Source organism: Excalfactoria chinensis, chromosome 5 (assembly GCF_039878825.1).
Source record: "Excalfactoria chinensis isolate bCotChi1 chromosome 5, bCotChi1.hap2, whole genome shotgun sequence".
Taxonomy (NCBI): Eukaryota; Metazoa; Chordata; class Aves; order Galliformes; family Phasianidae; genus Excalfactoria; species Excalfactoria chinensis.
Genome location: NC_092829.1, coordinates 54,674,551 through 54,690,765, shown reverse-complemented (window position 1 = coordinate 54,690,765; position 16,215 = coordinate 54,674,551). Strand labels below are relative to the sequence as shown.

The 16,215-nt window shown below is 55.2% G+C and overlaps 1 protein-coding gene across 5 annotated transcripts in view; it reads left to right on the top strand.

Annotated features, from left to right (window-relative positions):
- Positions 1–3,245: 3,245 nt before the first annotated feature.
- Positions 3,246–16,215, top strand: part of MYRF (myelin regulatory factor) — a 37,895-nt gene continuing 24,925 nt past the window's right edge. For 4 of the 5 annotated variants that reach the window (XM_072337989.1, XM_072337987.1, XM_072337988.1 and 1 more), the window contains exons 1-3: positions 3,246–3,424; positions 14,999–15,086; positions 15,485–15,820. In XM_072337989.1, coding sequence (XP_072194090.1) covers positions 3,379–3,424; positions 14,999–15,086; positions 15,485–15,820 — 470 coding nt within the window. In that variant the 5' untranslated portion in view covers positions 3,246–3,378. The remainder of the gene's footprint in view (positions 3,425–14,998; positions 15,087–15,484; positions 15,821–16,215) is intronic. The other variant, XM_072337990.1, reaches the window with a different exon arrangement.

The following is a 16,215-nucleotide window of genomic DNA, read 5'->3' as shown; positions in this document are numbered from 1 at the left end:
GTGGCCGCCTGACGCTTTGGTTTGGCTTCGTTTTGTTTTCCTATCCGTGGCTATCAGGTAGGCTCATAAAAAGATATTACTTCTATAAACACTTCCTCTCTCAGAGAGAGAAAACCATTAAACTCTGGATCCTACCCTTGTGTAAACGCAGAATAATCCACACTGTGGAGAGACTGTTCTAATACAGTTCCTAAGGAGGAAGCTCACAAATGTGGTCACAGCAGGCACCGTGGGTGTTGCTTTGAGACCTGTTTCACTGTTAGATAACCCTAGCAGGGATGGAGCTGCTATTCCCAAGGCGACTCTCTGGCTGTTTGGTTCAATGGTGGCTGTAGGGAGATGTAGCAAGGAAAAGTGTTTCAGCTCGTTGGCCATAAAGTGCCACAGCAGAGGGTGCTGTGCTCGTGCTGGCAGTGCTGAGGCACCCTCCGGGCTGGAGCAGTGCTGCCTGCCTGCTCCTAGGGTTCGCTGCACAGCTGGCCACACGCTGCTGGAAGACCTCGAGCTCTGTTGGGTGCAGCTTGGGATGGGAGTGCAGCAGGGCCTCCTTTCCAGCCTGCCCAAGAGGCTTCTTGTGCTTCTGCTCGTGGCCGTTTTGAAGCCCAGCGCTGCTGGTTCCCTGTGCTGCAGCCATGAAAGCTCCCCCAGAACGCGTGTCCCTCGCTAGCGACCTTCCTTTATCCTTTTAATCAATGGTGGTGTTCTCTCCATCTTGGGAACAAACCTCTTGTAGTTAATGCATAACCAGGGAGAGATTTATCAGCGCCATTCTCTTGCCAAGAGGAGATAACCCAGCAGGCCTGCAGTGGTCTGCTTCCGCCTGCAGCAGCTGCCTTGGGTGTGGATGGGGCATCCAAGAAGGGTTAGCCCGCATCCTCCACTGCCTCCCTGTCTGCTGGCTGATAGTGGAGAAGGCACACAGCCTCAGCACGGGGCTCTCAGAGTGGTGAGGCTCCATGAGGACCTTGCCTGATCCACCTGCACTGCCTCTGTGGTCTGCTGCTGGTCGCACACCTGGAAGAGCGAGGTGCCCGTGGGATGCATTCCCATGCAAGTGTTGTTGCTGAAGATAAGCCAAATCGCTCTCCTGCAGCTGCATGTTAACGTGGGACATCTTGCCCCCAAAGCGCTGCTACTGTGCTTGTCTTTCCACGTTGGTTTTGTGGCGCTCCTGGGAATGGAGGCTCTTCACCAACCTTTTCTTGCATCCTTCAAGCTCCTGGGAGCCCCGCTTTGCCTGGAGACTGGCAGGGGTTGCACAAAGCATGAGCGAGAGGCAGCCCGAGCAAGCAGAGTTTTGTTTAGGTGGCTGCACTGCTTCCATTCTGCAATGCCTTCGTTCTGCACAGCTGGCAGGAGGATCCCAGAACAGCCACGCTTGCTGAGGGGGGAAAGAATTGCAGCAGTGTTTGAGGCAAGGAGGAGCTGTACCGAAGCAGAAAGCTATTGGGCCGCCTGGGAACACACAGAGAGGAGAGAAGGCAGCATCTGCAGGAAGATGAGGCCGTTCCCAGCAGGCAGGGAGCAATCTGGGATGTACCTTACACAGCTGTGATAACCCTATCAGCAGTGTTGAAGTTAGCGTGGCCAATGACCCCAGAGTGAATGACTCTCCTTTGTACTGTGCTGATGTTCCCTCGCTGGTCTGTCTGCCTTCCTGCATCCCCAGGCAAAAGCTATAAGAAAAGGAAGAAGATACCGAGCTTTTCTCCATCCCAGCATCCTTCATCTCATCGCCAAGTTATGCACGTTACCTGGAAGGACGTTTCTGTTGTTTTCTGTGGTCGTGCTGGATATACAGGCAGGCTCAAAGCAGCGTTGCGGCACCTGATAAGAGCTGTGGGGAAGTCAGGTGGGGTCAAGGAGAGAAGTTTCTCTGTCCCTCCGTGCAACCAAACAGCCATGGGAAATAACAGCTCGGCAACAGTCTCAGGGATTGCAGCTCCTCTACTGGAGCCCCTTTAGCCCTTGTGGCATCTGAGCACCTGTGGCCTTAGGTTTAAAACTGATGTGCCTTCGAGCTGCTAAACAAGTTGATGTATGAACCCTGAGCATGTAGCATAGGCCGTCAGTGGGGGGTCCCAGCAGCATCCTCTCTGCTCCTGCTGACTTGTCACCATAAAGGGTTTTTGGAGACCAAAAACTCTCCCAGCTGTGTCTGAGAACACAGGATGAGGGCTGGGGGGCACTCAGCTTTATTTTATTGTCTATGGAGGTGCCCTAGGCCAGGCTGGATGGGGCAGCCTGGTCTGAGCCCTATGGCAGGGGTTGAAGCTAGAGGGGCTTTGGGGGCTCTTCCAACCCAACTGTTCTGTGGTCTTCAAGGTCCCTTCCAACCCAACCATTCTGTGGTTCTGTGATCTTGAAGGACCCTTCCAACCCAACCACTTTGTGATCTCTGAAGTCCCTTTTATTAGCTCTGGGAATGAGTCTAGATGAGAGTAGTCATACCCAGATGCGATAACCCGGGATGATGTGCTCTGAGTCCAGTGGGGTCGTTTGTTGTGGTCGGGAGCCTCAATCGTGGGCTCTATCACCTGCAGTGGGTCTCGGGTTCCACACTGAATGCAGATTTCCACAAAGCAAACATTTTGCTTCCTTCCCACGCAGCCTGTACCCAAAGCCGGGGGTTGGGAGGGGGGGATGAGGAACAAGGGCAGCGGGGCAGCAGAGAATAACAATTGTCTTAAGGGAAAGAGGCAGAGGGGAGAAAAAAAAAGGGCTGTTGAGCTCTTTCTTTCCATCCCTGAAATAATAGACCCATTACTGTCCCCAAACCTCAGCCCCCCTCCCTTCTGCCGAGAAGAATTGGTCAGTGCACAGCTGTGCGAGAGAGAAAAATATATTTATATATATCAGAGAATCTGCCCTTCTGAATTGGTGCGCGGGGCCGGACAAAACCTCATTGTGTGCTTTATCTGCCCCGCACAGAATGGCCCCACAGTCTCGGGCTGGCAGGGGCTCGCCTTTTGGTGAACTGCGGTCGGATCACTGTGACTTCATTTAGATACTGTCCCGTTATGAGGGGGCGGGAGGGGGGGAAGGCGAGAAAACACCGCCGTCCCGCAAAACGACACCGACCCGACCCGACCCGACCCGACCCATCCCGACCCTCCTCCGCCCGCCGGGTCGCAGCGAACACCGGAGCCGCCGTAAGGGAGCGGGGCCGCCCCGCTGCGCTGCCCTCCGCGGCCGGCAGGGGGCGCCGTGCGGAGCAGGGCGGGGCGGGGGCGGAGCGGGGCAGCCGTCGGCGGAGGCCGATGGGCAGCGGGCGGCCGCGCTCGGCGCCGGCAGCGGCTCTGGGCCCCGCGCGGAGCGGCCCCGGGGGCTGTGCGTCCCCCTGCGGGCTCGGCCGTTAGCCCGGTGCATGGCACAGCTATGGAGGTGGTGGACGAGACGGAGGCTCTGCAGCGCTTCTTCGAAGGTACGGCGAGCGGCGGGGAGACCGCCTTCCTTCCCGTTCCCTTTCCTCTTCCTTTCCCTTTCCTCTTCCTTTCCCTTTCCTCTTCCTTTCCCTTTCCTCTTCCTTCCCCTTTCCTCTTCCTTTCCCTTTCCTCTTCCTTTCTCTTTCCTCTTCCTTTCCCTTTCCTCTTCCTTTCCCTTTCCTCTTCCTTTCCCTTGCCTCTTCCTTTCCCTTGCCTCTTCTTTTCCCTTTCCTCTTCCTTTCCCTTGCCTTTCCCTTTCCCCTTCCCTCCTTCCTTCCATTACTTCCCATTCCTTCCTTCCTTTCCTTTCCCTTTCCTCCTTCCTTCCTTCCTTTCTTCTTCCTCCTCTCTGTTCTTCCTTTTCCCTTCTTTCCTCATTACTCTCCATCTCTTTCTCCATCTCCCTTTTGCCCTAAAACCATTTCATCCACGTTAAAGCAGAGTGAAGGAAGCCAGCGCTGAGGGCTGTTTCTCCATCTCCTCTTTGCTTCCTTTGAAGAACATTGAGCGGAGCTTTTTGCAGAGCCCCGTTTGTTTCTCTTGGTCACCTGCATCCCTTTGGTGCTGTTGTTAAGCAGCAGATGCCATCTATACAACACAGCGTTGGAGAGGAGAGGTTCTGGTGCAAAAGTGGAGCCCGTCTGGGGGTGACGGGTCTGTAGATGTTCGATGTTGCAGAGCAGAGATGGGTTTTCCCTGGGCTCTGCAAAGGGTTAATGAAGGGTTAATGGTTTCTGACCATTCTGAGCCTGCTCAGCAAGAGCGGAGGCTGTGAGGAAGAGGAGCACAGGGGGAAAGCAGAGAGCGGTGGGGAGCAGCGTGGTTGGGATGGAGGGGGGTGAGGTTGGGAGGAGGGCGCGCGGGACGCTGGGGCTTCTGGCAGCGGAGCTAAAGGAGCTCGCTTTGGTCTTCCAAAGCATTGGGAGTGTTTGCCTGGAGCATTTGTATTTTGTATCAAAGGGAAAGGAGGGAGTTGAAAGCTCCTGACCCTTGGCTGGCATCCTGCTAGAAACCTTACCTTCCTCCCTGCCTACCGCTCGCGTAAGGGAAAGAGTTACGACAGAGCTCAGCTATTCGGGATCCCTCTCTCTCCCAGCTAATTTATGAGATAAGAGGCTGTTAAAGAATGTATGGTGGGAAGGATGCGCAGAGCCGGGCTGGAGGGGCAGGGGAAGGGAGTGGTTTGGTCATGGGGATTGGGCAAGGACCCCCCAAAAGAGTGGGGAGCACTGAAAGCTTGGAGGGGTTGGGGTTGGGAAAGGTGGTGGCTGGTTAAATAGGGTTAAATGCAAGTCTTCACTGAGGGTGTGTGAGACCAAGTGTCTGTGCAGGCGCTGCCTTGCTGCTGGGGTCATGGGAGCCTCCGAGCTGTTGGGGAGCACCGTGTTTGTCAGCAAGGCAGCGAGCACATTGGTGTTAGTGAAGGGTTTTGGCTCACAGGCAGGTCTCAGTGGTACTGGCTGTCTTTTTCGATGAGTTTTATTGCATATTATGGAGCACTTTCCATATGTCAATAGGAAATGCCACCCTGTGGGAGGAGATGGGGGCCATTGCTCAGCTTTCCTGCTTAGGAGGAAATTCTTAACTATGAGAGCAGCGAGGCTCTGGCAGAGGGTGCCCAGAGAAGCTGTGGATGCCCCATCCCTGGAGGTGCCCAAATCCAGGCTGGATGGGGCCCTGGGCAGCCTAAGCTGCTGAGGGACAAGCAGCCATGGTTCTATGATTGTGTGATCTTTAAGGACCCTTCCAACCCAACCATTCCATGGTTCTATGATTGTGTGATCTTTAAGGACCCTTCCAACCCAACCATTCTATGGTTCTATGATGGTGTGATCTTTAAGGACCCTTCCAACCCAACCATTCTATGGTTCTATGATGGTGTGATCTTTAAGGACCCTTCCAACCCAACCATTCCATGGTTCTATGATTGTGTGATCTTTAAGGACCCTTCCAACCCAACCATTCTATGGTTCTATGATTGTGTGATCTTTAAGGACCCTTCCAACCCAACCATTCCATGGTTCTATGATTGTGTGATCTTTAAGGACCCTTCCAACCCAACCATTCCATGGTTCTATGATTGTGTGATCTTTAAGGACCCTCCCAACCCAACCATTCCATGGTTCTGTGATCCTTAAGGATCCTTCCAACCCAACTGTTCCGCGCTTCCATGGTCTTTAAGGACCTTTCCAACCCAGCTGTTCGATGATTGTAGGATTTTTTTGACGCTTGGTCTTGAGGTAGCAGTACAACTACAGAGGATCAGAGTGTCTGCTTCCTTTGAGGCGTACAGAAAAACGTTTTCTGGGGGAGATGGATTTCACTTTGACTGTTCTACCCTCTGCCTGCCCAGCCCAGTGTGTTCTGAGTGCATCCCTGGCAGCAGGCTTTGCAGTGCATCGCTGTGGTGCTCCATGTGGGGCCACAGCTCGGGGCAGGGGTGGCCTTGCGGTGTCACCGTCTCTTTGGGGTGGGATGGCGCAGCAGGGAAGGAAAGAGGCTTTGTGTGGGGCTGAGCAGAGTGAGCCCGTGACAGAGTCGTCCCGGGGAACCTGGTACAGCACAAACACATGACCATCCCTCCTGGTAATCCCCTCGCAGACCCAAATCCCAGAGTGTAGCAGCTGTGTGCTCCCCGGCCCTCCCACTCCTCCCCAGAGGAACAGAAAAGCTGGCAACCAGCAGCCCTGCAAGCTGGACAGGCAGCAAAATGACAGAGGGCGAGAGCAGGGACGCAGCGGGGGTTTGACGTCTGCTCTCACCATGCTCAGGATGCACTGGATCCGAGCAGGTAACAGTCCAGGTTCCTCTCCATCTTCCCGCAGCTCAGCTTCCCCTCCTCACTGCCCTCTCTGTCTTTTTTCTGAGCCCATTTTCAGCCCTGAGGAGCATTCCTTGGCAGAGGGCTTTGCTCCATCCAGGAGTAGTAGGAGGAGGTCCGAAAGCCTTCAGCCAGAGCACTCATCCTTGCCCTTGTAACCATGCTGGTTCTTCTCTGCATCCTGCCCTCTATTCCTCAGCTTCCCCCAAACCTTCTTTCTCCTGGATGGGAAAAGGACGGGGGATGTGGGGACAGAGTAAGCTACTTGTAGGAGGGTGGATCTCTTAAGGACATCTGATAAGGGGTGGCTTGTGATTCAGAGCCACGTGCACCCATGGAGGCTGTGTCGGGGACGGAAAGAGGTACTTTGCCCATGCTCAGGTTGATGTTGGTGTCTGGGGAGCCGATGCCCATACAGGGACCAGCCATGAGGCAGGGAAAGGTGCTGCGGTGTGACTGGGCTGCTGGTGACTCAGAGATCCCTGCTGGCACAGGGACTGCAAAAGGGCTGCTGCTGCAACAGGTATCGGAAAGAGATGCTGGCCCAGAGGGTGCACTGCTGGGATGGAATGGGAGGTCCAGCTGGGCCGAAGAAGTGCAGCTGTCGGTGTGATGTGTCCCTTCCTGTGAGGGCAGGCAACTGTGGTGCTGACCCCATCATACCTGGATGTGGTACAGCGATCCCAAAGGCTGGCCGAGGCTGGGAGCCTCGTAGAGGCATTTCTGTGTCTGGTGCACACACAAGGTGCAAGAAGGCAGCAGTGAGTGGTTTGGGTCTTCTGGAGAGCAGGTGTGAAGGTGGGAGTTGTCACGCGGCCTTGTGGACTTGTTGATGTGAGTGGGGTCTGTGGCTGTGGATCCTGGCCGGGAGGTTGAACTGTATTCCCCCCGAGATGCAAAGCAGGACTTGGTGCTGGGCTTGTGCTTGGGAATTACTTACCAATGCGTGGGCCTTCTGGAGAGGTCCAAGGGGCTGAGGAGCCCAGAGGATAAAGCTTTTGTCCACAGCCTGCACCGCCAGCTTCTCCAAAAGCTCCCAACTGCCTATCCATGGTTTTGGGTAGCAGAGCCAAGGGATGCTTTGGCTTCTTCATAGGAATCAAAGCTTCTTGCAAGGTAAGGAAGTAAAGCAGGGTTTGTCACCTGGAAATACTCCGTTGGAAGAACAGAGCTCTCCAGTATGTGCCGAGTGGTGAAAGTCTCCACTGAGCAAAGCATGCACGGTGAGTGCTGCAAGGAGCTGGGCATTGCCCCCAGGCACACACGGGTGTATGAGGCTGGTCCCTGCAGTGCATCCCTGCCTGGCACTGCGGCAGCAAGGCCTGTTGGGAAGCCCCTTGTCTCCCTGCAGCCGTGCTGCTGGTTGGGACTTGGACTTTGTGCTCTCTGATAAGAACCCCGGTAAGCTAAAGGTGCCTGAGGAATGATTAACCAGTGTGTGTGTCGCCTGAGGATGGGGGAGCAGCTGGAGGCACAGACAGGAAAGGGCTGGTGGCTTTTGGGATGGAGCTGGCTGGTCGCCTCTTCCAGGCTCCAACTCATAGGGCAGCATCCTTCAGAAGTAGAGAGAACCCAAAGCGTGACCTTCTGGAGTTTTCCAGGCTGACCCCGGAGCTGTGGGCAGGGGGAGATGAGGCTGCCAGATACAGGGGAGGTGCAGAGCCCAGAGGAGGGAATAGGGGTGCTCTTAGAGTCCAGATCGCTTTGGGCACCACACTTGGCTACCCGTTGGCTCCCACATCAGGGTTCATGGGTACACCCTCTTCCTTCTCCTTATCTTGCTGAACTTTGTCTGCTTTGATGCCAGTCGGTTGTGTTTCTATAGCCTCTCCAGACTTAGCCTGCGTTCACCTTTCCTTTCTTCCCACTCTTTCTCCTTCCCCACTACTCTGTCAAGTCATCTTCCACTGCTCTCACGACTCACGTGCCATGATCTAGATGTTGGTGTCTCCGATTTCTGTGAGTGGGTAAGGAAAGCAACTCAGAATGTGTGCCGGATGACTCTTATTAATAGACAGCTTTCATTTATGACTTCGAGTCCGTTGTGCAGATTACAGCTATCTGCTGGAAGTCCAAACCAACAGGAAACCAAACGGTTTATCAGCCAGCCCGATCTTGGCTTATCTCTTCTGTTATGACAAGTAACGGTTATGGACATTGATACAATAAAGCACTAAAAAGCACAGCTTTGACTTTATTGGAAATGAAACACCTGCTTAAAGCAAAGCAAAAGCTTCAGGAGGGCCCTATAAGGGCCATCAAGCCATGGCACAGTCGGCTGCTTGCTGATAATCTGATCAATGCTCAGCTCTGCAGGAGGACAGAAGCAGCCCCTTCCATGTTGAGGTCCCATCCGGATCAAACCCTGAGGTCAGTGAGGAGCTCTGGGTGGGCACAGGGAGGGTCTGTCCATCTGCCTTCCCTCCTGTTTCGGCTCAGCATTTGGAAGGGGTGCTGGCACGGAGAGCTGGACAGGGGTGAGTTTTCTCGTGTGGAAAACATAGGGGAGAAAGGTGGTGTTTCAAACCTTCTTTCATTGTTGCTGTGGTGGGGCTGAAGGGACACGAGACGCAGCAACATGAGGACCTGCGGAATGGGGAACACCAGAGCAGGAGCTTTCCTCAACTCATCCAAGGCACAAATAAGTAGGTGATGGAGCTCTGGGAGAGGGTACCGTATGGATGGGTACCTGGTGGAGGTGGCTGTGGGCTTTCCATAGGTGTGGAAGCCCTGGGGTGGAGGCAGTGGCACCTTGGACAGCAGTGCTCCCTCGGCAGCTGGTGGAGGCAGAGGAATGAAGCCAGCTCCCCATCCCCAGACAGCGTGTGGTTGTTGGAGTTGCTTCGGGTGAATGCAGCCAACGGTGCTTCCTTGGGAGGGCTGGTGAGCTACGGCAGGGATGAGGAAACAAGGGAAGGAGTTTCTAATCAGGTCGTTCAGTGTTAAAGGAAATGCACTGGGTGGTCACAGGAGGCAGGTATCGTCAGGTTGATGGCATGAAATCCATCTCCCACAGAAATACATTATTCTGTGTGATTCAAAGGAGTCAAACGCTCTGATCCTCTGTAGTTGCACTGCTACCTCAAGACAAAGTGTCAGGAAGCCATACAATCATCGAATGGTTGGGTTAGAAAGGGTCCTTAAAGATCACGGAACCACACAGTGGTTGGGTTGGAAGGGTCCTTAAAGATCACAGAACCACACAGTGGTTGGGTTGGAAGGGACCTTGAAGCCCCCCCAACCAGAATCCCTGCCATGGGCTGGTTGTTCTCCACTAGCTGAGGCTTCCCAGGACACCATCCAGCCTGGCTTTGGGCATCTTCAGAGATGAGGCACCCACAGTTTCTCTGGGTAGCCTGCACCAGGGCCTCATCAGTCTCTGGGTAAAGAATTTCCTCCTATATCTCCCCTCTTTTTGTTTAAAGCTGTTCCTTCTTGGCTGCTCTGACGTGAGACCCAGAGCATAGCCAGCCTGCAGGGGGGACGGGATCCAAGCAGCACGTTCGGTATCTGATCTGTATTGTCTGGGAACTGTTTGCTAAATCCCTGGTGCAGGAGCAATGTTCCAGTGCAGGAGACAGCTCACGGCTGGTCAGAATGAGCAAACAGCAGGTTTTATTATGCATCTCCATACCCTTCACTACTATAAAGAGAACTCAAAGCAGGACGCATCAGCTCATGAGCCAACCCTGAACCAATGCCAAGCATCGATGGCCCGACACTCCCGTTTGCAAGAGATTGATATTGGGTGCTCAGAAATAGTGATGGTTCTCCCCAGGCCCTGGAAAACATCCCATCCAGATAAATAGCTCAGCCTTCGTGTGCTTGGACTCTTCTGGAGGCTGTCCAGGCTGGACAGGAGAGACCTTGTTGCCTCCCAAGGAGAAGGGAGGAACAAGATGCCCGATCTGGACGTTGTGTTCCAGGCGCTGCTTGGCTGCCTGTAGGTTTGTGTTCTGTTGCTGTCTGGTCGTTCAGCCTCATGCCTAAGGATTGCTTTGCACGAGGCTGGCACGCATCTCCGAGCCCCACGTGTGCACGGTGGCCCTGCAGCCTCTGTGGGAGCCACAAGCCCCCAGCACTGGTGGTCCTACAGCAGGGACAGTGTTGCTGTGGTCACCCTGGGGTGCTCAGTGGAAGCCTCTCCCTGCTGTCTTTTTCCCAGACACTGGGCTCACAGAGAGACCTTCTCCACTCCTGCCATCCCCACCGCCACCCTCAGTCCAGGCAGGGAGATACAGGCATTATCTTGTGGCTCTGCCGTTCCCCAAACAAACAGGGCAATGTGCCCCCCTGGGCGGGCACCTTGGACCCCACCAAATGGCGACGCTTGTGTGGGTGCTGCTGTTTCTGCCATCTTAGTGCATGAATGGACAAGCAGGGCATTGACGGCAGCGGGGACACGCACAAACGCTCCACTGTGTCCCCTCTCACACCTTCCCCCCCTCCTCCTCGGCCCCGATGCCCAAAGGACAATGGCTCTATCCACGCCGATGTTCACAGCTGGCAAGGGTGGAGGAGAGGCCGAGACCAGGGTGGGCAGCCGGAAGGGACCCAGGGCTCTGGGGGAGAAATGGCTTGGGGAGAAAGGGACGAGGGGAGACAGGAGCTGGGGACACGTGGGTTGGGTTGGGAGAGGGAGAGAAGGGAAGGTGGACAGGCCAGAAGGAGAACAGAGGGGTTGGGGTGGTTTGGGAGGAGTTGGGGAGGAGGATGGAGGTGTGGGGATGCTGCTGACTCTGGGTGTTGGGCTGAAGGATGGCAGTGGTTTGGTTGCAGTGTGTCATGAATGGCACTGGCGTGTTTTGCTGTTGGTTGAGCCCAGTTGTTGCTCCAAGGACCTTCTGGCCACTGCAGCTTATCCTGCAGTACCAGGATCTGGTGTCTTGGTTAAACCCCACCTCTTCTGTACCAGTGGGGATGCAAGAACTGCTCCGTGGCTTCAAGAGGATGGGTGATGTCCTTGGAAGTGAGATGGCCATATCACTGCATTGACTGTGCAGCAGTCCTGCCTTTGTGGTGGTGAGAGATATGAGCTGTGTGTGTGAGCAGAAAGGGATCTTCACGCACCTGAAACCGCTTGCTGAGAGCATGCAGGAGGGAGTAACCCCGTGTAGGTCAGCTCCATCAGCGTTGGATCCTGAAGTTAGGGAGCTGCTGGGTTGGCACCCCTGGTTTCTCCCTTTGTCAGCCCATGCAGACCCCAGCAGGCTGCCCTGAGGAGCTGAAGAGGATCAACGGAGGGGCTCACCCCACAGCTCGAGGCGGAGCTTCGCTCTGGGGTGGTCCCAAAAGCACTCAGGGGGAGATGGAGGAGAGGTCTGTCTTGGCGTCCCACTCGGGTTACAGGAGCCACTTCTGCCAGGAGGGACTGGTTATCGTTACCGTCAGGTAATAAAGAGCGTTAATTAAGGAGGAATGCTGGGCTGAGGATCTGAGGGGAGGCGGGGGCTGCGGGGTCACATTGCCCCCTACCAGAGGGGATGTGTTCCCCATTTGCACCCACAGGGTTGGGACTGCGTGCCTTAAGCATCCTGCTGTCCCCAGGGCTCTGAGCAGCCATAGGACTGCCGTGTCCTCTCACCCTCACTGCATCCCATCCCGAGGCATGGGAGGCTGCCGTTCCCAGCTGGGGAGCAGCGATCCCAAACCCGCAGCTCCTGAGCTTAGATGGTGTTTGGTTAGCGTGCTGTGGCCTGGATTCCTCGTGTTCGCAGCCCAGACAGCAGCCAATCCTCCAGGGCAGAAGGATAAACACAGGAGGAAGCCGAAAGGGACGCGGAGCCCACGGGGCCCCGGGAATGTGCCGATGTGGCAGTGGGGCTGCCAGTTGTGCAACCTATGGGTGCCACCTCGCTGTGTGGCTCCTGGAGGCTTCTACCACATCCTGCCTGCTTGGCGGTGGCTTTGTCAGCAGGGTGCTCAGGAGGAGCAGGGGAGGCTTCCAGCACCGTCACAGGTTCCTTGCCTGGAGCTCTTGGACTGGGGACCAGGTAGGGCCAAGCTGGCAGAGGGATGCCACCACTACCATGATACCCACTGTGGCTCTTTGTTCAGCTCCACTGCAGTCTTGCTTTTGCAGCAGAGTGCTTCATCTGTCATTCAAACCAGCACCCCACAAAATGGGTCTCTGAAACCAAGCACAAAAATTCAGCCTCTGGTGCATAGCTATGGGGATGCACCATGCAACCATGCATGGCTTGGCACAACCACATCCCTTCTTCTTCCCCGCTTGTGTTCCCCAGCCTGTGGAGGTGGTTGACCTCGTCGTCTCCGGGTTCCCACATCTGGTTCTTGTTAGTGGATCCCAGGATGAAGTTCCTCTTCTTTCTCCCTTCCTCCCACCCCCAGGTGACCCAGGCAGGATTATAGGTGATTAGAAGACAGGCAACAGAGCAAGAATTGGGGGGGAGGTACTGTTATAAATAGAAATACCATAAACTTATCAGCCTATCACCCGAGGTAAATTCTGGGTTTAATCTCTTAGACCTGTAAATATGATGACTTGCAGGGGCCAGACGCCTTTAACTCTTTCAGTGCCCATCTTCAATGGGAAATGGGCTGTGGTGGAGCACCTGGAAAGAGGACAGGGATTGATATCAGCAGGAGAGCTGTGCCAGCAGCCCCGCGCCGTCGGAGCAAGGCAGCAAGCAGCTCCGCTTGGATGGCGGTCGTGTTTGGAGGTTTGGGGAAGGCAGAGAAAACAAGTCCAAACATTGGGATTCCTGACATTCTCGCACATACGGGGCCTCTGAGCTGCTCATGAGGAGGGTGCTGTGGGTTTAGCATCTGCTTCTCGTGGCAGAGTTTGCCTTCAGGGCCTCCTCGGTGCTGTTGTGAGGAGGGGGCTCAGGGTAAGGCAGGGCTGGCAGGTTTGGGAGCTCTTTTGTGGCAGCACCAGCTGAAGAAGGGGTGTAATGGAAGGTTGTTTGACACAAGGAGCCCCTCCAGGGAGGTCGGCGTGATGCCTGGGGCTGAGAGAACACTGGAGAGAGGAGACAGGTGACAAAAACTCCAGTGCCGTGTGGGTGTTGAGCTGCCCAGGGTGGCTTCCTGCTCCCTCCTAATCCTACGTCGGAAGGGGAGGGAACGTTATTAGTGTTGATAGGAGCTCGTGACTCAGTGGACAAGCATTAACTTTTAATTAATCACCTAAGCTGGCTTTCTGTAAGAACCGGGTATGCATGGGAGCCATGGGCAGTGGGACGTTCCCTGTCCCCACGTCCTCAAGTCGAGGACAGCCCTTCCTTTTCAGCGGGCAGCCCTTTCCCATTGCGCGTGTGCAGCTGGACCCAGCCTTGCCATTATTGTGGCAGCACAGCTGACGCAGCTCTTGCATCACATTTCTTATCACACCCCACACCTGGGTCTCCGCTGAGCACTCCCGAAGGTGACTTTTAAGAGAAGGCAGCAGAAAAACAGGAGAGCCCAGCAGTGCTGCTGTTATTGGAGGGCTTTTTGTCCTTTCTGGGTAGGTCCTGGGCTCCCCTTCCACTGTGGAGAAGCTGCTAGGGTTTGGAGATGGGAGGGAAAGCTATTGGAGTCTTATAAGGAGGCTTATTCCTGGGCACGCTCAATAGCTTGTGGAAAGACAGCAAAATTAGTCAAGTGCCTTTTTTGTTTTCTTGGAATCACAGAATCAGTTGACATTGAGAAGAGCTCGAAGTCCAACTCCAACCTACCTCACCATGCCCATTAACCAGCCTGCCTCACCGTGCCCACTGACCACGTCCCTTGGTGCCGCATCTCCCCATTCAGTGAGCACCTCTGGGGACAGTGACTCCACCACCCCCTGGGCAGCTCTGCCAAAGCAGCACCACTCTTTTGGAAGCGTAGCTCTCCAGCCCAGAACTCGGGATGAAGACGTGTCTTCCAATAGCTTTTGTGGCCAGTGGTTGCCTCGTCTGGTTTGTTGGCTCGGTCTTGTTGGCCAGCAGTGAGGTGATGGAGAGAGTGCAGAAGAGGTGCCTTGATTGTGAAGGGTTATGAGCCACAGGGTTTACAGGGAACAGTGTCACCTCCTCCTGCCCACAGTACCCCACGGGCTGTATGTCCTCCTATGAGCACATCCCCAGGATCGTTCCCCCCTCGTTACCAAGGGAGAGATTCCCCTGTACATACCCCGTCTGCTTGGCAGAATTCCTGGCTGGATTTATTTCTGCCAATTTGCTTGTCTTACTATGAAAGGGATTTGCAGAGGAGAGTGCTGCCATTGGCCGGGTATGGGCCAGAACCCCCCGTATGGGGTTTTTTTGCGGTTCATTGGTTGACCTTTCCCTAGCACACGGCCTGTGGGGGGTGAGGGCCGGCCCATGAGCTTTGGGCCTCTTGGGAAGGGCCTTCTTCCTTATCGGGGCCGGGCCTCCTCTTCCACTTTCTTGGCAGGGTCTTTGGCACCGAGGGCTGGCAGCGACCCCAGAGAGCTGCAGACTCCCACTTGAGAGAGACAGATAAAGAAAGCACTTTCTGTCAACAAAACCCAACCCAGCTTCCCCAGGGCAGGAGAGGGGAGGAGGAGGCCTCGAGAAGGCAGAGGGAAACCCGCCGCTTGCCCGGCTTCGGCGCTGTCTGGTTTTGCACTGGGATACAGATGTTCTATGGACCAGTGGTCCTTCTCAAACGGCAGGATCTGCTGGTCTTCTCATATTGGTTTTGGCTCTGCAAAGGTCTTTGGCGGTGCTTCTGCTCTACGGCGCCTTTGCCTTTCATGTCGATCTCACGGCTCTCGCTTCCGCCTCCTCTCCCCTCACAGGCCACGACATTAATGGAGCTCTGGAGCCATCTAACATCGACACCAGCATCCTGGAGGAGTACATCAGCAAGGAGGACTCACCAGATATGTAAGTGGTTCCCTTGCTCCACAGCAGGAACAGCACTTGCTGTGTTTTTCTGTGGAGAAGCTCTGCAATGCGAGGAATCTTGACATCACTGTGCCCTGGATTGCACCACTGTCCCTCCTAGAGCCCTCCTCTATAGGAGGTTGGTTTCCTGGGCACTTCTGGCCTTTCCATCCCTACAGGTGGATTTTTCACCCTTTGGGGTCGCATCATTCCCACTGATCCAAGTGACCAACCTGTGCACTCCTGCTGGTGCCACCACAATGCTGGCTGTTTCACTCCTCCTCTGGGTGTCCCAGAGCACCTTAGCAGCTCCATCCCCGTCGCTGAAGGGCTGGGTAGGGGGTGGAAAGTGCCGCCTACCTGTCTCGCAGCTGAGGTTATCACCTTCTCTCTCTCAGCTGTTTCCCTGACATCCCTGCTTCATCTGGCTGTGCACACCCCCAGCCCACCAGCTCAGCCACCATCAACGCGCCTCTTCCCAGTTCCGTCGGCAGTGCTGGCCATGTGAACAACCCTGCTTCCAGTGGTTCCCTCCACCTTCCTCCTCCGGGCAGCCAGATCCCGATCCGTCATGGTCCTCTCCTGGCCAACCCTTGCGGACCCAGCTATGGTGCTCACCTCAACTGCAATAACAACAATGGCATGGCAGTGCCCAAAGGCTACCTCGGTGGCCACTGCCTAAACAACATGGTCCCTCCAATCAAATCGGAGCCCAAGGCCTCCTACGCACCTGGGTAAGTGGGGCTGGGGTGGCAGGACAAGGGCACGAGGTGAGACAGGCAGTCCTCCGGGCTGGTGGGGCCTGGAGGGTAGAGGTGGCTTGTCCCATAGTGCCTTAACCGCCAGCTGTGTTAAGCCCTGGCTTCACAGGGAGATGCTTTGCCACGAGTTTTGTGTTCAGTTTTGGTCTTGTTTGTGTGTACTGAGTTGGAGAGGAGCAGTGGCATCCCGTGTGCATACGGGGAGACAGGTGACAGATGCACATCTCCAGGTGTGTGATGGGACGTAGCATCATCCTTTCCAAGAAGGAAGAGATGCAGAATAAGTATGGATGAGACACAACTTACTTTCCAGGGTGTCCCCTTGGCAATCCCAGGGGAAGATGTTAGCTAAGCTGGGCAAAAATACA